The sequence below is a fragment of the Aotus nancymaae genome, unplaced genomic scaffold (genome assembly GCF_030222135.1).
Source record: "Aotus nancymaae isolate 86718 unplaced genomic scaffold, 86718_ANA_hifiasm-v0.15.2.pri h1tg000002l, whole genome shotgun sequence".
NCBI classification, from domain to species: Eukaryota; Metazoa; Chordata; class Mammalia; order Primates; family Aotidae; genus Aotus; species Aotus nancymaae.
Window position 1 is genome coordinate 35,269,761 of NW_026988413.1, and position 23,541 is coordinate 35,293,301.

Consider the following 23,541-nt stretch of genomic DNA (forward strand, 5'->3'; position numbering starts at 1 on the left):
CCATGCTCTTTGCAGCCTCAGGACATGGTGTTTTGTATTCTAGCTGCTTCAGCTCCAGCTATGGCTAAAAGCGGCAAAGATATAGCTCAGGCCATTACTTCAGAGAGTTCAAGCCCCAAGCCTTGGTGGCTTCCACATGGTGTTCAGCCTGTGGGTATGCAGAAGACAATAACTGAGGTTGGGAACCTCCACCTAGATTTCAGAGGATGTATGGAAATGCCTGGATGTCTAGGCAGAAGTTTGCTGCATGGGCAGAACCTTCATGGAGAACCTCTGCTAAGACAGTGCAGAAGGGAAATGTGGGGTTAGAACCCCCACACAGAGTCCCCACTGGTGCACTACTAAATGGAGCTGTCAGAAAAGGGCCACTGTCCTCCAGACCCCAGAATGGTAGATCCACCAACAGCTTGCACTGTGTGCCTGGAAAAGCCACAGACACTCAACGCCAGCCTGTGAAAGCAACTGGGAGCAGGGTGTATCCTGCAAAGCCACAGGAACTGCCCAAGGCTGTGGGAGACCACCTTTTGCATCAGCATGACTTGGATGTGAGACCTGGAGTCAAAGGAGGTTATTTTGGAACTTTAATGTTTAATAATTGCCCTGCTGGATTTCAGACTTGAATGGGGCCTGTAGCCCCTTTGTTTTGGCCAACTTCTCCCATTTAGAATGTGTGTATTTACCCAATGTCGGTACCCACATTGTATCTAGGAAGTAACTAACTTGCTTTTGGTTTTTCAGGCTTATAAGTGGAAGGGACTAGACTTGTCTCAGATGAGACTTTAGACTTGGACTTTTGGGTTAATGCTGGAATTAGCTAAGATTTTGGAAAGGCATGATTGGAAAGGCATGATTATGTTTTGAAATGTGAGGACATGAGATTTGGAGAGGGGCTGGGATGGAATGATATGGTTTGCCTGTGTCTCCACCCAAATCTCATCTTGAGTTTTAGTTTCCATAATCCCCACATGTTATGATAGGAACCTGGTGGGAGGTATTAATAATTGAATCATGGGGGCAGTTATCTCCATGATGTTCTCATGATGGTGAGTGAGTTCTCACAAGATCTGACAATTTTATAAGGGGCTTCCCCCCCGCCGCCCACTTAACTCTGTACTTCTTTTTGCTGCCACCATGTAAAGAAGGATGTGTTTGCTTCCCCTTTTGCCATGATTGTAAGTTTCCTGAGTCCTCCTCAGTGATGCTGAACTATGCATCGATTAAACCTCTTTCCTTTATAAATTGCCCAATCTCGAGTATGTGCTTATAGCAGTGTGAGAATAGACTAATACAGTGAGATTACCTGATTTCTATGATTATGAGCAACTATAAGTAAATGCTGAAAAAAGTGTTTCACTAAACAGTGTAACTCATTGGAGCCCAGGCTTTGGAAACCCTCCAACTGAGAATATACAAAGGGACACAGTAAAGCTCTGCACAGAGACTTGTGCAGATTTGAGACCCACTCTGGGAGTGGGCTTATCCCAGAGTCCCTGTTGGGGAGGACCTGTAACACTTACACAGAGTTAAAGTTCCAATATGAGCAGATGAGAAACAGAGGCCAGGTAAATGGGGTCACATATATTGTATTTAAAGTGTCTGTGTGTCTCTCTTCCGCACTCTCAGTGGCTAGAAATCTAAACAGGAGCTGGAATGCATTGCATGCTTAATACATTTTAGTTAAACTGGCAAATATATTTTATCTTATATTATTGTTTTCTTGTCTAGATTAAGGCTGCAGATTCCTTTGTAGATAGCTTTCTAGAACTTGATGGCAAAATATAAATTAAAAGCTAAGTACAAGAAGAATTATATACTGAGAGAGAAGAATAGGAAAATTCACATTGCCAATTAAAATGAGTTTTAAACTACTATTTCCTAAATTGTTTATGGTGAAATAAGTAATTCTACATAAAGCCCAGTCTTAGATAAATCCAGTGACCATAAATGTGATCCTAATATTTTTAATTGCATGAGATTAAAATCAAGGATGTAAGTTTAAAATGGAACTACATACCAGAGGGCTAATTGAGTCTCTAATGTAGAAGAAAGGAGTTTTTGTTTTTATTGTATACACTTATTTTTAATTGTTATAGTGAACAAGAATTCATAGAATCCTTTGTAATGAAAAAGCAGAAGAGAAGCAAAATGAATCTGTATCTTGTAAAATTAAAATCTAATTATTTGTTTTTTCCATATATTATCCATCTTTCAATTTTCAGAGTTCTCTGCGTCAGGAAACACATGGAGTAATTCAGATATGGTCCCTATCCTCCAGGGGACTATATAAAGACACATGTCTAAGATACTTGAAGTAAGAACAAGAATGAAGTGACTTCAAAGACATTGTCTGAGACTAGCTCCCCAAGGTCAGGCACCATGTTGTTTCCATGTTATGAATAGTTCCTTAGTACATTCAAAAGCCTTAGCACTAATTTATGGTGGGCATGATTATCTCTTCACACAGCTATTATTCCTTTGAACGTATGTGCAAAGTTCAGTGTCCAGCATTGCTGTCAAACTGCTGTTTCTGAGTCCCTGAGTTTCAAAATATTACCTTATTTTACTTACTTTTATAAGCTCTAAAGTAGAGAAAAAGGAGTCAGCTACCTTTTTAAGGCTTGGAAATGTTATGCCAGTGAAAGATGTTTGATACCTGTACAATAAGGAGCAAATTGCTCCTTTCCTTTGATCTCATGTGTGGAAATGTGCCCATTTGGGTCCTTTCCAAAGTCAGAGAGCCATTTGGGGTTCTTAAAATCCAACTAAAGTGTCAACTGGAATGTGACTTTGAAAGAGAGATGCTTTGCAATACACATGTTAGGTTACCTTTGGGGCATAGTAATTATAGTAAACAACAAAAATGAGACATTAGAAAACATCAGTGAAAGATTTAGGCCTTGACACAGAGACAAAAGGCCTCAGATGTTTGCATACAGTGGTTACCTTACTCAGAAACAAATTCTAACAGTTTGGCACATCCAAATGCTTCTCTAAATTTGGGTGCAGATGACTTGACACTGACAAAGAGACATGTGTCTCTAAGGGGAAAGGAGCTACTACATATGGTTAATAATACATACATGTATGATTTGGCAAATGTTTGTATTATGTTAAATATGAGTGTTAAAGGACAATGTTTATTTTGTCACTCTAATCTGAAGTAACTCCTCTTTACTTTTGTGTTTGTGTGTGTGTGTGTGTGTGTGTGTGTGTGTGAATTTGCTGTGTTGAAGTACATTTAAAAGTAGGAAGAGATAGTGAAGGACAATTGATCTCCATGAAGTGTGGTAACCTATTAGATCAGCATTGTTCTATAGTCTTATAATAAAAATTATTTTTCTCACAGCAGTGTTCACATTTGATTAAGTTACATGTAAGACTTTCAAGTAAAGATTACAGTGTTTCAAAGACAAATATTTTTAATATACTGACTATAGAAATTTAGGAAAACAATTTTGGAGCTAAAATAGAGTGTTATAAGATCATATAGGTTATATAGATGATCACACTTTTCTGTGACTCATTGTAGCAAGAATTGAAATTCTGTGCTTTGGAGTATAGAGGTAACTTTTACTTTTTTATAGATTCCTTATACCATAAGTGATCTCCCAGTTTATAATCATAGATCTTTCCACCTCTCTACACCATTAAAAATGTGGGTATGGTGACATTTTTGAAGGCATAAAAATGGCCACAATTCAACTTGACTGGATTCGGCCTATGGGAATTACAAGACTTCCCAAACAAACAATTGTGCTAATTACTAAACAAAACGTTGCAATTTTTACTATTAAATGTAGGTAACTTCAACAATCAAAATTGACTTCACATAAACAGTCACCAGAACAAGTGTATTGCCATGTCAATTAACTGCTGCATCTAAAAATAACTCTGAATTTCCAAAAAGCCAGTACAAAAGGGAAGGCTTGGTGAACTGGAAAGGTGTCAGGCAGATTACAAGCAAATACCTTTCTTAAAATTGATCTTGACCTGAATAACCCCCAAAGAACTTCTGATGTGGTTCCAGATCCACAGAATAAAATAGAAAACAATTTTTGTAGTGCAAGTGTTCCAAAATTGTCTTATACTAGATTAGAGGATGTTCTGATTACAAATATGTTTCATGATAATGGATGGGGTCTAAAGAGGAGGGAGGGAAATGGCTTTCTGAGGTTGGAAAACATGAGATTGGCTAGGCAAATGTGCTAGTCTCAAGATAAACATATACTGTTGAAGTACTTTTTGTAGGATGTAGTCATTCTGCAGATGGCATTCAATCCAAGATCCAGTCACCAAATTATGAACAGCTGAAAAAGTAGCCTAAGAATTCACGAAAGTGGAGTAAAAATAATGTGCCAAACAATAGCTAGAAGTCAGTCCTTGTAACTCATAATTTCTCTTCAGGACATCATGCAATTTTGACAGATAATAGGGAATTCTTTGATTTCATCGCTTAGCCCCCAAATATTTAATTATGGCCACATGAAATAAACTCTGTTTTGATTGAAGGGAATCCAATTTCTGAATCCATCAAAAATGCTGGGGATTAGGGGGCAAGACTAAAATTTTCTTTAGGAATGAGTTTTTGTTTTGTTTTGTTTTGTTGTTTCCACATTTGCAGTCAGCATATTGTCTGTCTCCCACCCTTCCTCTAATCCCCAGCCCTTCTTACTCTGACAGCTGAGCCTCTGTGACTCCTGCCCTTGGAGAAAGCTGAGCGTTGGCTCTGGGAACAAATTCTGCACTGAGGTGTGAGACTGATTGTCAGGAGGTCCAGACCGGAAGTTTACCAATTTAATATTAAACTGTTGGTTCTATCTTACACTCTTATGCAGTCCCCTAGATACTAAATTCCCCTGTCTTAAACTCAGTTTCCCAAGTGGCTATGTTGCTGAATTTTTATACTATCAGAATGACCTTTATTAGTCTGATTATAAGCTAATTCTTTTCTTGCTCTATTTACATGTGCATCTTGGGTCTTGGAATATATTGGACCTTAAAACACAGGTATTTGTTTCTATCTAACTCTCTTGAACTTAAATATTTTAAGATTAAGGCACTAAATGTTATACAATTTGTGTGGGGACTAACATTTCCAACTACTGACTTCGCTGTAGGAATTTGCTTAACACTACTCTGGCCTTTATAAAGAAGATCTTCCAGTGGGTCATTCAGTTTCTTGTCCGAAGAGCTCTCCAGCCTCCTGTCTGAGGCATTCTATGTATGACTATGGAATTGCTAGGAGGTCTAGGGAAAAGCTCAGGGCTCCTCCCTTCACAGGCCAACTTTACCTTCATCTTTCTGTTTCCAGCCTCTACATTAATTTATTCTTTACTATATTTGTGTTTCTGAGTCCAGACTTTCTGCAGTTCCATTTTGAAAGATATTGTATGTCAGGATGTAGATTCCTGACTGTATGAGCTGGGGTGAGGAACTCAGGGGTCTACCAGTTTTGCACATAGACTTTTAGCCATTGTTTTCTGACCCGTGTCTCAGCCTTACCTTTTTCAGCACTTGGTTCCTTTAGACTGTGGACCATTAAGAGGATCTGAGCAGCAAGTATGCCTCACCCTCAGCTGGTGTTTCTCTTTGCTAGGCACTTTCGGTGGTACCTTATGTTGCCTACTAAGTCAAACTTCATAGAATGAATTCAAATGAATTCAGATTTCTTGTCTGTTATGAGTTACTTCTTATTTTGTCTTTTCTTTGTGGCAGAGGGTTGGGGGGTAAGTGAGTAAGTAGCTTTATGTCTTTAAAGTATTTTTTCTTGGGGTTTCAAGTGGAAGAGAATATAAATGCTTGTGGTCAATCTGCCTCATTTAGTCTGTACTTCATGCATGATTTTTTAGACCTTATCCTTATGCCAATTTTCTCAAAGTGTGTTTAGTGGGGTGTTAATAGTTGTAATAAAAAAAAGGAAAAGTCATTCTGTGGTCAGAAATGCTGGATGAAAACTGGGTCAAACTAAGATAACCAGATTCTTTAGTGTAAGAGCTTCTGGGATTATTTAAAATACTAATTTTTTATCTGAGAGCCCATAAGGTGGACGTATATTCAGTATTTCTCAAACCACAAAACCTGTTTTCATCAAATTAGAACATTAAACCTTAATGTAGGAAATGCTAATTAAAATAGTTCAAACTCTGACTTAGCTTGGTTCTTAAAGGCCAGTAGTAAACTCCCTGACATAAGGGTTGACTGCAAAGAACAAGAAGGAGTTTATGGGTCAACATCTCTTTTTGATCCACACTGACATTCTAGGTTTCAGTATTGCAAAGGCTGGGAAATATAGCTGCCTTATGGAGTCATAATAGTAGTTCAACTTAAGTTACTTTCACTGTTTGTTGATCCTCCATTTAATTATCCTTCTTAAGAGAGAGACTCTGATAAAATTGGTGTTATCGCCATTCAATATAGAGTGTTCCCTTTGGAAAAGGATTTTGTAATTTTGTACCAAGTCATCTCAGAAAAGGCCGGGATCCCTCATGACCAATGAATTCATTCTCTCTGGGCACTGATCTCTAATCTAATCAGCTAGTAGCAGAGGCTAGAATGCACTTACAGATGATTGAATGAGCACTAATCATTTTACACAGAAAGAACTGTTTGAAACTACATTTCTGAAAAAGGAGTGTAGGAATCTGTAACTCATCTTCAGCACAAGGCCATTAAAAGATTTTAAATGACAACACCAAATTTGAAGTATAGGAACATTCTCCTAGTGGGGGGTAAGAAGGATGGATTCAAGTAGTTGACATTAGAGGCTCTGAGATAAAAATATTACAAAAGCTGAGGGCAAAGAAATAATAAAAACAAAAACAAACAAAGCACTACTCTAAAATCAATAATAGGGAAGGAGAGTCCCTTCTCCCCACCTTGTTCATTTGTCACCCCACACACTGTTTACCTGAATCCTCAACCTGATCCTCAGGGGCCTTTCTCCAACTGTCCTTCTCTGTCTTGTATTTTTTTCTATCTCTTGGTATTTATTTTTCCCCTCTGTTTAAAAGCATACCAAAGTCTTTCCTCCTTTAAATCCATTATCTTTCCCTCTTTCTTATTTTTATTTGTTGAAAGCTGTTATCAGCTCCTTTTCTTACTTCTAAAACTTCTTCAATCTATTCTAGTCTAATTTTTGCCCCAACATTTTACCAGAAACACTCTTAAGATGATCAGAAAGGACCCTACCCCTCATCCTCATGCCAAAAACAATATTTTGAAACCTTCCCTTAATAATCTATTACATTTGGCAACATTGACCCTGTCTCCATCTCTCCTTTTTACAAACAGTTATTCTGTGGCTTTCCATGGCATCACCTTCTACTAGAGTTTTCCTGCTATGAGTTTGTGCTTAAGTTCAAATGCTCCTATTTCTTCAGACTTTGCCTAAATATTGGTGTTTCCAGGAGTTTCTTCCTCATCCACTCTACTCACTTTCTCTGGATGATCTATTTTCATGGTTTTAACTACTATCTATTTTCTGATGACTCCCAGTGCTATCTCCCATCCCTATCTGTCCCTCCAGTGTCATATTTGTATATCAAACTGCCCATTGGAGATCTCCACCTGGATGTCCTAGAGGCAGCTCAAACACAACATGTTCAAAATTGAACTCAACATCTTTTCCTAAGACAATGTCTTTTCAGTTATTCTCTTTCTCAACTTCCAATTTAGCTCTCTAATCCATCACTCAGGTTGGGAGTCATCTTTGATTCTTCCCACTCCTGCATGCCATAAATAAGATCTACAGGTACCATTTTTTAAAACTAGCTTGCTTCTGTCCACTTCTGTCTTAAACTTGCTGTCTCTGTCCTGGTTTGGGTGGACCTTTACCATCTCTCACCTGACTTCTGGAAAAAAATTCTCCTAACTTCTCTTTCTAACTTGATCATCTTCAAATCTTCCTTCCTCACTGTTATTAGTCTTAACTGTTTGAAACAAAACCATGACCATCTCACTCCTCTCTTGAAAACCTGTCAGTGGGTCTCCATCACCTACAGGATCATCCAGCTCTTACCATGATCTTGCCCTCACCTACTTTTTTCAAATACCCTTTTGTGATTGATATTCTACTATCTACAGGATTCCCTGTGATTCTGAGAACATCAAGTTATTTCAGAGCTACTTTGGTTCACATTATTCTATGGGGTTGCATTGGCCTTCCTTCCACCATTATCCTATTATCTTGATTAAGTCCTGTTCATCCTTCAACAATTAACTTGGATGGTTATTCAAGGAGAGACACTTAATCCTCAGATTGAGTGCCCCTTCTTGGTTTTATCACAATATCCTATTCATATATCTTATGGGCTATCAAATGTATTGTTTCATAATATGGGTTTTTAGACCTGACCCTGATTGCAATGTCCTGAGTATGTCTTATTTAGTTTTATATTACTACTGTTTAGTTCAGAACTGGACTCACAAAATAAATGTTGAATGATTCAGTAAAAGAATAAACAAAGTCAAGGCAGTTGGAATGGAGTGTAGAAGAAAGGCATGGAAAATATATAGCATGTATACAGGATTTGGTAACTGGCTAATTAGGGGTCGTGAAGGGGCTGAAGAAAGATAAACAAGAGTAGAAGATGGCTCCAGTTTATAAATGGCAGTGTGATAGAGTAAATTAGGGAACACCAAAGGGGAAGAAAGTTTAAAGGAAATATTAATTCTCCCTTTGGGGACATGTTGATTTTGAGATGCTTATGGAAGTCCTATAAAATGCTCTTTTAACTCACTTACAGCAGTAGTACAATGCTTACATAGAGTAGATACTAAAAAATATCTATTGAATTAAATTTCCGTACTGTCATTAAAAATAGCCATGCTGAAAGTTAAATTCTGGGTTCTTCTATATCAGTTAACTATGCTAACCATATTTGGATCTTTTGTTTTTGTTTTTTTTCCCTAAAAGTCATTATTTCAGTTTATTTACCAGATGAATTTAAAGGTTTCTTTTTTAATTTTTAAATTGTGTTTAAATAGTAAACTTGTAAAGTTTAAAGGAGAAAGTAAAACACTTCATTTCTAGGCCAAATAATCTTTTGTTTATTTAATTAAGATTAAATAATAAAGACTATTGGGTTAAGATTAATTAATTGTGGGAAACCGTCTCTGACAAAGAACTGAAACTCCCTTCTTTTCTTCTTTCCATGGTACCAGAATCAAAGGAAACTTCTGGAATTAGTGGTGGTTTGATACCAGATGTTTTTTGTTGACTGAGTAAAAAGCTATAGCTACATTTGCCAGAAAAGGAAGATATTATATGAGGTCTGGGTAACCTATTAGACTAATGAATAATAACATAACAATTGGTTGTGGATTTGTCCCTTCTGCAGCCAGGTTTGTGTCGATAACATTACCATATTCTTTCCAGGTTTTAGCTTGTTCACAGTAGTTTGCCACATAACTGAAGGCACCATCCAAAACCTCTCTTGGGCAAGAGCTACCTGGATCCTGTTTGTTGTCCTATGTAAACATTGGGAAAACGTAATCCATTTCCACTCATAAAAAGAAACACCTGCTTTTCTAATCAGCAGGAACATGTTAGTCAAAATTGATGCATACCAGTTGGGAAATTGTTTATAGTTTCTTAGTGGCAACATATTCTCTTTCGTTGCCTTGACAGATGAAAGAAACACCTCAAGACCTTTAATCTCACCTATGGCAGTGAGAGCTCACTGAAGCAAGTTTGTTATGTCTATGATAGAATTCTAACCACAAACCAAAGAAAAAACATCAATATCTTACTATAATGATTATACCAATCCTTCTCAGCTACCCTTGAATCTATTGTGGAAATAGTTTAGTTGAACATCAGAAGATAAAAGGCCCCCAAGCCAGAATTTTTATGGTTCTAACACAATTTTTTCAACTCTTGTTATTACTTTATGGTAAGACTTATTTGCCAGGCTCTTAAAATGAGCACAGAGGGGGAAAAAAAGGTTATCAACAGAATTTTTCCCCTTTAACTTTTTAGACATGAGACCAGTAATCAACTTTTTCCCAGCTTGCTGCGTTCATTATCAAATCACCCTTTAAAAAGACTTTCAGAGTTTTTGGATTGTTTTTAATAAGCTAACATTGCTATTACATTACTGTTAAGATGTTAGGTGATGATTTAGAAACATTATAAAATGTTAGTGTCAGCTGTAGAGACTTCCTGAGGTACAAGTGGTACAAATTGTTCAAGAGTTATGCAGTAATTATGCCTAAGTGATGAATGAATTTAGAGACTTTATGATGAAGGGAATCAGTTGAGAAAGATGATCATATCAGCTGTATGTTGTGACTGGAAAGGCAAATGCTCCCAGAAGCTTATTTTAGCTTAAACATGAAAACTTCAAAATAGGCCAGGCCTGGTGGCTCACACCTGTAATCCCAGCACTTTGCCAGGCCGAGGCGAGTGGATCACCTGAGGTCAAGAGTTTGAGATCAGCTTGGCCAACATGGCAAAACCCCATCTCTACTAAAAAAATACAAAAATTAGCTGGGTGTGGTGGCACATGCCTGTAATCCCAACTACTCGGGAGGCTGAGGCAGGAGAATCGCTTGAACCTGGAAGGTAGAGGTTGTGGTGAGCCAAGATAACATCATTGCACTCCAGCCCAGGTGACAGAGCAAAATAAAAAAAAACCCAACAAAATAGATAACACTACTCTGAAATCAATTGAGATAATTTGGGGGAGACCTATATGGCTTGCTATCAAGACAGCCTACATCAGAAATAGAGTTAAGAAAAAGAAAGTTGTGATAATTACACTTCCAAAACTATAAAGTCAAATAAGCAAAATGATTTTCCTGGCATGCTTGAATCATTGTTATTATGCAAGTTAAGGATAGTTTTAGTCAGTAATGATTATAAGCCAATATTCTAGTGCTGATGGTTCAGAGTCTTTTTATGTTTTTTGAATACCATGGTTATTCATGTGAACTGGTTGCTGCTGTGGTAGGAGATACACATAATGTAACCATGTGGAAAGGGCATCTTCTGTTTTAATTGGGGCCATGTTGAAATCATTCGAGGACGTTTTCCTCTTTAGACTTTCAGAGCACTAAAGCTTAAAAAAAAGAAGAAAAGTGGACACCTTTCCACAAAAATATGAATTGAAGACATTATGTAAAAATAAATAAACAAAAATCCTTTCTAAAAGAGGAACAAAACCAATCTGTATGTTGTCTTTCAAAAGCCCTGTTTTCTATGAGTTTGGCAACCACTGGATTGCTTTTGTAGCCAGCTGTGATCCTGGCCTGGCTCAGCTGCCAGATCTTTGCTTCTTTCTGTTCTAGGCTACTGCCCTTGCATTTCTAAGTCTTGACATTTTGCAAATAGGATAAGTACTCTAAAGGTTGTATATTTTCTTGTGGAAGACATTAGTAGACACACAGTATCCTACAGCTTAAAATCTGTTCTGTAACAGCACGATTCAGCTTCAAGCTGCTAGGTCAAAATTTAAAATGTCATGTTCTGTACTGTGGCTACAGGCTTTCACTTCTCTGAAATGTAGTTCCATTTGGTCATATTAAAGGATGATGTAAATCCACCTATAAATCATAGAGATCAACTACTGCAGTGTCAGTAACATTTTTAGTATTTGTAAGACTCTTGGGACCAAGACAGATTCTTTTTTTTTTTTGAGATGGAGTCTTGCTCTGTCACACAGGCTGGATGGAGTGCAGTGGTGCAATCTCGGCTCATTGCAACCTCTGCTTCCAGGGTTCAAGTGATTCTCCTGCCTCTGTCTCCCCAGTAGCTGGGATTATAGGTGCCCACTACTACACTCAGCTAATTTTTGTATTTTTAGTAGAGACAGGGTTTCACCATGCTGGCAGGCTGTTTTTGAACTCCTGACCTCAAGTGATCCACCTGCCTCGGACTCCCAAAGTGCTGGGATTACAGGTGTGAGCCACTGTGCCTGCCCACCAAGATGGATTCTGATAGTCAGCTAAGGGCTGAAAAACAGAATCAGAAGGAAACTTTAGTTGTCACCTCACTAGTCAATCCACTCATGAATGCATCCTCATTTACAAAGAAGGCAAGCAAGCAAGAGTGAATCAATATCTGATAGAAAGACAAATTAAGGCATTTTTCATCTCAGTTTCAGCTGAATTCCTGAAACCTACAGCAAAATAACAGTAGCCGAAAAAGTTCATATTACAAGTAATTTCTGGATAACCTATGCAAGACTTGCAAAAGTATGGAAAAATCCAGTTTCCCATATCCTTCTTTCACCAAAAGAGTTATGGGACAAAGAGGAAGAAAGATATGGAATTTCTGTGTGAGCTTTCCAACGTTTTGTGGTCCTCTTCCCCACTAGGGTGTTGTTTCATTTTTGCCGTAAGCCAAGTGAGAGGAAACTTCAAGAGAGCCGGACACATGTCTCTTGGGGTTTGGGAAGCATTAGAACTGGTCTGATACACTGTGGCTACAGATCAACTTGAAGGTGGCAGAAAAGGTGAGAAAGCTTCATTGGGAACTAACCATATTTCCAGCAACAACAGAGCAAGGATCCATTAATATTTCTGTAGATAAAAATGTATATATTTCTTTGGTTCAAAGTATAGCAAGCCTAATGCTGTTTTGAATATTTTTCAAAAGGATGCATGGAGGGGCAATGTGATCCTCAACAGAGCAATGGACAGTTAGATACCAAGGAGCCAATAAAGGAATCTAGCTGGAGGAGAGGTATTACTGCCATCAAGGAAGTTGTAGCCAGAAAGTTCTACTGGTGGGGAGGAGGCTCTTCAAGGCAATTCACAAAAGTATTCATCAAAGAAAGAAGTAGCATGTGAGACTCGGAGAGCACATCACTGGGTCATGCTTGTACTCTTCAAATAAGACTCTTCTTTCTGGTCCTTAGCTTCCCATCTCTATTCTGACCAATGCAGAAAAAGGTAGAAGAGTAGAGAAGGAAGATGTGGAAATGGCAAAGAAGTCTCCTGCCTCCTCTCCCCTGGTTTGGGCTTTTGAGACTGAGGGAAACCTAAGCTGAGGAGGGAAATGACTTATGTAGTTATGACCCAGAATGGGACAATTTTAGTATTGAAGTGATACTCCTATGCCCGAAGGTGATTGGAGACCTTTTGTTAAAGTGGTGTTAAACTTATGGGTCCTACCCAAGACTTTTTTTATTCAAGGGTAGGGGAGTAAGTAATCCACAGAAGTTTCAAAAGGACAGGAGGAAAAAGAATAAAATTGTTTTAAGCTATTACCTTATCAGCTTAGCCTATTTATAGGTTAAAAATAAAATTATTTTCACCCTGGGGGAGGGAAAAAACTCCTACTCAAAAAAACAGGTCCTCCTGCTCTGCACTGGACAAGCCAATGAAAGAAGGTCATTCATTAGTTTAGCACACCAAGTAAACTTGTTTTGTAAGCTGCTGCTAACGAAAACCTTTGCCATCTTTTTTTTTTTTTTAGATTCAATTTCTGATGGGAAGGCTTGAAGTCTATTAGAGAAATTAAGTGCTCTCCAGGTTCCCATATTCCTGCCTGATTGACCAATGGTCCTAGTTTTGAAGTGTCTAAACAAACATACATTTTTTAACGTCTCATTTGGTAGAGCTAAAGCTGTGGTTACTACATGCCTTGGCTGAGTGATGATGAACAGATCATTTAATCTCCACCTGACATTGTTTTTTGTTTCATGCAAAATAAGACTGACAATACAATTAAAGACACAACAAACAATTTTAAAAAATCAAAAGCTATAAAACTCAGAGAGCCAGCATAAATACCTCATGGAAATGACATCCACATTTCCCCTGTAGAAACTCTTTGTATCTTCCCATTGTTATGGTGAATGTGTCAACTACTTCATAGCCATATTTTTTTGCAGTATCCAGAATAATCAAATTTTCTTTCCATAAGTTCTGTACTTCACTCTGATTGGAAAGCAGAATTTTTATTAACAGAGGATTGTTTTATGATTCAATACTTTATTTGGAAATTATGTAAGTATCTGTTTTACTGGGATTGGTCATAGTGTAAGACAAGAAATTTCACATACATTTCTTAAATAAAGATGTGTTCTAATTTTTTTTACTCAAAACATACATGTAATCATTTATGTATGTATAAAACAGCAATATCTATAGTGGCACACAGTTTTGAACTTCTTCAGTAAAAAGTGGTTAAATTTATTGCCCGCAAAGACTCATCAAAATATCTAAAATTCTCAATTTAAAAATCAACATTACTGCCTAAAGCAATCTACAAATTTAATGCTATTCCTATCAAATTACAAATATCATTGTTCACAGAATTAAAAAGAAACTATTCTAAAATTTATATGGAACCAAAAAAGACCTCTAATAACCAAAGCAATCCTACACAAAAAGAATAAGGCCAACACATCACATTATGTGACTTCAAACTATACTATAAGGCTACAGTAACCAAACAGCAAGGTTTTGGTATAAAAACAGAAACAGACCAATGAAGGAGAATAAAGAACCCAGAAAAAAAGCTGCATCTATAACCAACTTATTTTAACAAAGTCAACAAAAATAAGTAATGGGAAAAGGACCCTTTACTCAATAAATAGTGCTATTTATTGGATAGCACTATTTATAACTGGCTATCCATATGCAAAAAATGAAACTGGATTCCTACCAATTACCATATATAAAAATTAACTCAAGATGGATTAAATACTTAATGTAAGACTTTAAACTATTAAAAATCCTAGGAGAAAATTAGGAAAAATCCTTCTGGACATTGGCCTTGGCGAAGAATTTATGACTAAGACCCCAATAGCAACTGTAACAAAATCCAAAAAATTGACAAGTGGCACCTAATTAAACTAAAGAGCTCTGCATAGCAAAAGAAACTATCAACACAACAGACAACCTACAGCATGGGAGAAACTATTTGCAAACTATGCATCTGACGAAGTTCTAATATCAAGAATCCTAAGGAATTAAAATCAGCAAGCAGAAAACAAAGAAACCCATTAAAAACTGGCAGACACTTCTCAAAAGAAGACATACGATTTGGATATTTGTCCCCTCCAAATCTCATGTTGAAATATAAGCCCCAGTGTTGAAGGTGAGGCTTAGTGAGATGTGTTTGGGACATGGGGGTGAATCTTTCATGAATGGCTGGGTGTCCTCCTCACGGTAATGAGTTCACGTGTGATGTGGTTGTTTAAAAGAGGCTGGCACCTCCCCTGCTCTCTTCTGCTCCCTCTGTCATTCTGTGTCTCTTGTCATGTGACACACTTGCTCCCCCTTAGCCTTCTATTGTGATTGTAAGCTTCCTGAGGCCTCGCCAGAGCAGATGCTGGTGCCATGCTTCTTGTATAGTCTGCAGAACAGTGAGCCAAATTATCCCTTTTCTTTATAATTTACGCAGTCTATGGTATTTCTTTATAGCAATCCAAAGTAGAATAATAGAAAATACAAGCAGCCAACAAATATAAAAAAATGTTCAATGTTACTCATCATCAGAGAACTGCAAATATAAACCACAATGAGATACCATCTCACACCAGTCAGAATGGCTATTATTGAAAGTGAAAAATTAACAGATGTTTGTGAGGCTGTATAAAACAGGAATGCTTATATACTGTTGGTGGAAATGTAAATTAATTAAACCACTGTGGAAAGGAGTTTGAAGGTTTCTCAAAGAACTAAAAATAGAACTACCATTTGACCCAGCAATCCCCATACTCAATATGTATCCAAAATAAAATAAATCATTCTACCAAAAAGACATGCATTTGTATGTTCATTACAGCACTATTCACAATAGAAAAGACATAGAACCAACCTAGGTTCTCATCAAAAGTGGACTGGATGAAGAAAATGTGGTACATATTTACCATAGAATACTATGCAACCATAAAAAGAACAAAATTATGTCTTTTGCAGAAACATGGATGCACCTGGAACCTTCCCTAAGCTAAATAATGCAGGAACAGAAAATCAAATACTGCATCTCCTTACTTAAGAGGGGGAGCTAAACGTTGAGTACATTTGAAGATAGAATCAATGGACTCAGGTCTACAAGAAGCGGGAGGAAGGGAGAGGACAAAGGGTTGGAAAGCTACCTATTAGATACTACGCTTGCTACACTCACTTGTATACCAGTTAATTTTTGAGGATGTACTATGTGCTGACAATTGTATTTGGCATTTGAGCTATCAGTGTGAGCCACACAGACTCCCCTAACCCCCAGCTCCCTTGTTGCTCTCACAATTACCATCCAGCAGAGGAGACAGACAGCCAAGGAGTATATGTGCTGAGTGACATGAGTAAGAACATAAGACACTGTTAGAGGAGCTCATGGCAGGAGCAGCCAACCCAGTCTAGTGCATCAAGAGGTTTTCTCTGAGGAACAAGCATATAAGCTAACATTTGAAGAGTAACTGAAAGTTACCCAGATGGGGGGAGGGTGGAGGAGTTGACTTCGAGTAGAAGGAATAGGGATTTATTTCAAAGGTCTGGAGGTGACTGAGAACATGGTGTGCTTGAGAAGCTGAAACATGCTCAGCCTGACTGAGCTCAGTGGTGTTGTGAGTGTGAGTGTGTGTTTGACACCCACTTGTGTGCATGTGCAGTGGTAGCAAGGAGTAAGTCTACAGAGAAAGGCGGAAGCCAGCACTGAATGGTCATATGAGCACATGATGAAAATTTGAATTTTTCTACCTTCACTTGCAATTATCCCCTTTTCCTTTTTCCTGTTCTTTGCCTCTCCCCTTCTTTTCTCCTTCTGTCTTGACTCAGTTTAAAAAGATTGATGAGCACCATCAAAGTTCAGGTGGCAGTCACAACGTTTAATACAATATGTGGCACATAGTAAGTGCTGAAGAAATGTTTGCTGAGAGGAATCGATTCTGAATTGTAACCTGTAAGTATGAGCAGAGGCCACAAGTACGCCAGTTACTGTGAGGAGCTGTCATCAAAGAGGCACAGTGGAGCTACTGGAGTCGTCAAGAAGAAATTGCGAACTTGACCTGTAGCCTTCAAATAACATTACAGGGATTCAACCCACAGAAGACTTTATCAAAGGTCCCCTCACCTGATCCCCAATAGTCTTAAACCCTTCAGCTATCGCAGATGTTAACTGCATCAACTCATTTTGAATAACCTTAACCCCCGCTGACCCCAAGATGCTGAATTTAGAGGCTGTGCCTTGGCCACTTTCTACCAGTTCTCCTGTCTTTGCATCACAGAAGATCTGCCGTCCAGGCAGGTATGTTTTTGAGAAAAGAGTAGGGGGTCTTGTGTTCTGTGCTGGGGAAAGGTAGTAGCACTCAACGGAGACACAAAAATATAAATCTCAACCTCCTTACACGTTAAATGAACAGCTTCCTGTCTCCCCAGTTCTCAGTGCTCATCAGCGTCATTACTTTGCAATTGCCCGGTAACTCTGGCTGCTCTGGAGCTCTCTTCGCTTGAGCAAGAGCAGCTGGTTCTCATCCCTGCAGATCCTATCTTTCTTTTTTTTTCTTTTCTGAGACTTCTAACCAGTGCTGAGGCTAATTTACTATCTTCTATAAGAACTGGTCAGAGACCCCTACTCCTTTCACTGATGAATATCCAATTACAGGAAAAAGCAATGATACTACTTCAAAGACAATTTTTAAAATAAAATAATCGGTTTGAAATCATTTTCAAAAAGACCACTCTTTCCCAAAAGACTCATTGATAATGACAGTTTTGTTTGTGGCTTCAGCATGAACCTGACAAAAGGAAATCCTTTTAATATAGCCTTTAAAGGTGTATGCAAAACCGGAGGGGTAAGGGATACCTAAAGCACTATCTTTCTCATATACCCCTCAGCTCTTTATTTTTGCATAGTTCAACACATTATTTCCTCTTTTATGAAGTCAATGCATTTTTGTGGGCTATATGAAAATAATTATAATTTATTTGCAATCATAACCCTTAAGTATATTCTCTTCTTTTATTTTCATGAAGGTTACTTAATATTTTATAGTACCTTATGCATCTTTTTCCAGCAGGGATCCTTATAGGAATCATGAAATTCACCTAGCCCAGAGGAAATGTGCTTACCTGTGTTAAGAAATGTACTCCATCCACTGGCAGATGAAATCCAATTCCCAAAGTTTTGATGATCACTAGGATATTGAGTAAATTTTCCCTGAATGAGATAATTATAATTCTAAAGTCAGTAACTTTAATTACAGTTCTAGATGTTTGTTATTTATACAAACAAATACAGTAGAATTTTTCAGAATGTGATAATTGGCATATAAGACTGAATACACATTTACATATTTGATGTATATTAGGTTTTTTTTTTTTAAAGATAGAGTTTTAGGTGTCAGTAGACACATTTTGATCTGTACTGAATGTAAATCTGGATAATGAACAGCCATGTTGTAACTGGATAAAAGACTATTTTATTTTAGTATTTTAAACTAGACTTTAAGTTTAATGCTAAATTATAAGTTGTTCTTTAACTAAAATGTAGATAAAACTCAGTCACATTAATAGTAACTTTTTTGACTTAGAATACTAATGACAATTATTGTTGCAGACATTTACCTCTTCAAAACTTTGTGAATAATTTGCAGGTGATTGGAATTAAGCCACTGAACGCCACCAACAACTAACACAGTCCGGCCAGTATTCTCTAGAGGACGTGATCTGAAATCCAGAAAGAAAAACAAACACGTTACCCTAAAACAGGAGGTAAACATTGTAACTGCACTGCCTCACATTTCACTGAACTGTATCTGGCATCTTGATAGCAAGACTCCTTGTCATTTCCAACTTGTTTTCTGCCCCCTTACTTGGTATCTAAGCTTTTGAGTACATTTAATGTACAGTGAGCAGTTAAGCAGTGATGACTACTTAGTAGAACATCAGCACTTTGTGATTTTTGTGTCACTAATTATAGTTTCATTGTACCTTTGCAAGAGGTGTTCAAGAGCATTTTCAAATGTTGGTCTCAATGAAGGGCTTATCCAGAATTGAGGATAGTAGGAATAACTGATCAAAGTCTTCCCACCATTGACGTTGTGATAGAATTTAGTGCCATGTACTTTCTGCCATTCCTGCAACGTTTCATTCAGCCTTTCAATAAGATAGTACATGATCCCTCTGTTGGTTGAATCTCCAATGAAAAGAATCTATAAGTTAAAGAGAAAGTATTTTTTTAAAAGCTTATGTTTACATGGTACAGAAGATACTTTAATGAAATTTTGAATATTCACATTATCTAATTGTTTGAAGGACAGCCCTTCAAACTGTTAGAAATAACATTCGTCATATTCCCTCCCAAACCTGTTTCTTTTCCTCCCTTCCATATTCTTAGTAATGCCATCATGTACTGACACATTAACTCTTATTTACCACTTGTTGTTTCAGGTTATCTTCAATTTCTCTATTTCCCTTATGCTCTTTACTTTCTCATTTAATAAGCTTAACAAGTTCTATTGATTCAAATAGCCATGAAGCATTTTAGTGCTCTAGGAATGCTTGGGGATTTTCCAGTCTTTTTATTTTATAGATGTGCAAACTGAGAATTCACAGAGGTAGCTCAATAGAAGTCAAGAAAGCCACAGAACCAGAATCTAATTTTCTGAACAGCAGTGCATGTCCCAGGGTGCCTATCCCAGTGCCGTTTCCTCTCCAATGAAGCCTCTTACCCACATCACCTCCTACCCATTCCCAGCAGCACAGTCCTGTTCAGGCTTTCACTGCCTCAAACCTGCAATAGTGCAATCCTCTCCTACTGGGTCTTCTTTCCTGTACAATGGCTGTCTTTTAATTCATTCTACACACAATATTGCTGAGATGCATTTCCAAATGCCTAGTTCTGGTCATCTCATTTGTGTGTTCAAAAACTTTATTGGTTCCTTGTTTCTTACAGAATCCTTTAAGTTCATCTCACATATACTGAATTTTTATTACATATCAGGCTTTGCTAGGTTGAGATTTCACACAGATGACTCACTTTTAATCTCACAATTGTGAGGTTTGAATCAGTATCTCCTTTTCATATATGAGGAATCTGAGGCTCAGGAAGATGGAGGACATAAATCTACTAAATGAAGAACACAGGATTCAAACCCAGGTCCTTTAACTCCAAGTGCAGGGTCAATGGACCCATCCTCTTAATGCTTCCCTTCACGTAAACATGTTAGACTCCTACTTTTCCGCTAGACATGATTTGCCTTCAACATCTGCTTTTCCTTATGTTAGTCTGTTTGCCTTGAAAGTTCCCTCTGCAACCCCACTTGTCACCCTCCAGACCCGACATGAATGCTGCTTCTACCAATAGGTCTCATCCAGTGCCCCTAGCCACAATTACTTTTTCTGTCCTCTTTGATTTTATTACAATTTTGACTGCCATTACAGATTTTACAAAAGTCTCATGAAATTATGGTTTCTTTGTGTCTGCATCTTTTTATTTTCTCATAGCCTATCAAGAAATATTTGAGGTCAAGGTCAATTTCTAACTCTAATGTCCCCCATAGTACCATGCATGCACTTTAGAAATATGTAGTGACTTGAAAGTCAAAGGGATTTTTGTCATAGACAATCCCTTCTAATGTCTTTGGATAAGATTTAATTCATTCTTCGTTTTTTTTCTTTCTTTTGAGATTTCTCTTTCCATTCGTCATGCACATGTTTTCTTCTGATTTTAATAGCAGGCATTACCATCACTTCTCAGGTACTTTTGTATTTGTCCTTCCACAGAAAATTTAGTGAGAATCTGCAAAGGTTTAAACTCTTTCCACGGTAAGTATATCCAAGTAGCTGTCTGAAGAAATCTAGAAAGCTTCTCCAATTTGCCTTCAGCTCGAGTAGTGTTATCATAATCATCATTAGGCTACCCCAAATAACAGGATTTCAAGGACTCAGTCATAGATCCTCTCAGCCAGGTTGCATTTGGAGCAATAAGATTCCAGTGTAATAAAATAGTTGGTGAAATAACTTGAATTTCTTCTTACTACATTCAACCTTTAACAATTTATGTTTGATTTTCTTGCCTACATTTCTGATTTTTAAAGAGGAATGTTGTATGTTTAGGAAAGCTCTTAATTTTAGATATCAGCAGTTATACAACTCCATTAGTATTGGTTTGCTACAGCTGCCATAAGGAAATACCACAGATTGTGTGGCTTCAACAATGCAAATTAATTTTCTCATATTTCTGGAGGCTAGAAGTCCAAGATCAAGTAGCTAGTAGGGTTGGTTCCTTCCTAGGTCCTCTCTGGCTTGTAGGTGACTGTCTTTTCTTCGTGTCTTTCCTCTGTATGTGTCTATGTCCTAATCTCTTCTTTAAAGATCCCAGTCAGATTGGACTAAGTAGACCCCACATACAGGACCTCATTTTACCTCAATCAGCTCTTCAAAGGCCCTATCTCTAAATACAGGCATTTTATGAGGTACTGAGTATTAGAACGTCAATGTACGAATTTGGTGAAGGGGATACAATTCAGTCCGTAATGATAGTAAAGGACCTTTGAGATCTAGCTTTTAAACTAAATTGCCAGTATGGGTGTTTTTTTTTTTGTAGGTTCTTTCATTTCAGTATCAGAGTGCAGTCCCTCCTAGGGTATCCCCCGGCAGCCTGGAACCTCCCTAGATATCTGTATTGTGAGCTATGCAGAGTGATACAAAGGTTGACAAAAATCAAAGTAGCTCTATGTTACTGAGAAAAACAACAACAAAATTCCTAGATTTCCAGTATTTTCTGGGTGTTTATATGTGCAAAGGCAGCCCACTAAAGCATGTCAGTGGCACAACAGTCCTGTTTTAGAATTCTTAGGTACTATTATTTATTAACTAGGTGATTTTAGACAAATCATGTGACCTCTCCAAGGGTTCATGTCATTATATGTACAGTGGGGAGAAACAGAGCTCCATGTAGGAGGACTTAAATGTGATTTTAAATACTTTTTATATTCTTGGCACCCAGTAAGCACAAAATGAATGTAAGCTGCCTTGCTAGGCACTTAAAATTCATTTGCTCCTCTAGAGAAAATGACAGCAAAATTAGGAAATGTCTAAGTCACAGCAATTTCTTTCCTGCCCTACTAAACCTCCTTCTGATCTCCATCAGGACTTGAAGGGTGGTTGGAAAAACTGGAGTTCTGGATGGAGAACTGGAAGAGAGATGGTCATCCTGAGCAAACCAGTGCTCTCAGAATGGGTCCCAGGTGGCCCCATTGCTGATCAGTGACTAGCAAGCACTACCTGAATGGGAGAAGGAAGCATCACCACTGTCATCTGCACAAGAAGCTCTTCTAAATAGCAAATATCTCAACAACAAATTTGAATCTAGCAGACATAGCTCTGAGATTTCTAGAGGGTGATGTTATTCTAGTGCCTTTCTATTCATGAAAGATGGAAATGATAAAGTATAACTACAGTGAAAATGCAGTTGTAATATTAAGATAGATTGTTCTGTTGGAAAAGCAATTTTTGTAAAAGATTGATATTTCTAACTAAAAGATGTCTAACTTCAAACTGTCAGCTTTTTAATGCACATATCACACAATTTGAAAATACTGCCAGGAATTAAAGAGTGATTCGTTTCAGTTACATGATTCCTATTCAATCTTTATATCTTTTAGGCCAATCAGTTTGGTAGATTTTTATAAAGGAAATTTGCAGATTATTTGTTTTAAGGAAAAGCTTCTGTTTTAAAAGGTCTACATTATATAAAAAATATTTGTGACTAGTCATACAATTTAGATATAATTCTTTCTCTCTCCTGTGAAAATTATTGCCTTACATTAGAATCCATAGGTATTTTTTTCTCTTTTGGATAAGCAATGAGAAAGAAAATGTGATTTGGTTTTAAATACAAAGATATGCTTAGAAAAGTTCTGCATTGTTCTACTCCCAAGATTCTGCATGCAGTGTGAGCCACCACAAAGTATACAGGAGGTGCTATGAAAAAGAATGGTATTTTTCCCATTCTTTTTCATAGCATTATGAACCATAGGACCTAAAAGGATGTCATATTCCTAGACTCTACACAAGCTTGAAGCTTGTTTTTAAAATTGTTCTATTAGTCTGTTTTACAATACCTCAGGTGTCTCCCAGTTGGCAGATCCAAGATGGCTGAATAGGAACAGCTCTGGAGTGCAGTTCCCAGCAAGAACAATGCAGAGGGTGAGTGATCACCACATTTCCAGATGAATTATTACTGCCCACAGACTAGGAGATTCCTGGGCTGAAAAGTGCAATGAGTTTCCAGCATGGCTGGTGCAGTGGGTCTCGGTACAAAAACTCACACAAATCTGGGCAGCCATGTCAACTGGCACCTGGAATGCCTGGGAGACAGAGCCACCCATTCAACTGAAAAAAAGGGGGCTGAAACAGGGAGCCATGTGATCTGGATTGGCGAGTCTTACGGCGGGTCCCATGGCGGGTCCCACCCCCACAAAGACCAGCAATCTGAAATGCTCTAGATTGAGAGTTTCACAGTAAGCACAGCTGGACCTGGGACAGTCCAGCTCTGTGAGGGGAAGGGCGTCCACCATTACCAAGGCAATCCACCACTATTGAGGCAGTCCGCCATTACCTAGGCAGTCTGCCATTACTGAGTCA

The 23,541-nt window shown here is 37.8% G+C and overlaps 1 protein-coding gene across 6 annotated transcripts in view; it reads right to left on the minus strand.

The window, feature by feature from the left end:
• The window catches only part of CPED1 (cadherin like and PC-esterase domain containing 1), a 313,055-nt gene that overhangs the window by 9,500 nt on the left and 280,014 nt on the right, over positions 1-23,541 (minus strand). For 5 of the 6 annotated variants that reach the window (XM_064373989.1, XM_012474072.2, XM_064373978.1 and 2 more), the window contains 4 exons: positions 18,883-19,103; positions 18,517-18,618; positions 18,022-18,109; positions 13,738-13,884 (listed from right to left, as the gene is read on the minus strand). In XM_064373989.1, the coding sequence (XP_064230059.1) occupies positions 13,738-13,884; positions 18,022-18,109; positions 18,517-18,618; positions 18,883-19,103 (558 nt within the window). Of the gene's footprint in view, positions 1-13,737; positions 13,885-16,650; positions 16,851-18,021; positions 18,110-18,516; positions 18,619-18,882; positions 19,104-23,541 lie in introns of those variants that run through there. The other variant, XR_010341759.1, reaches the window with a different exon arrangement.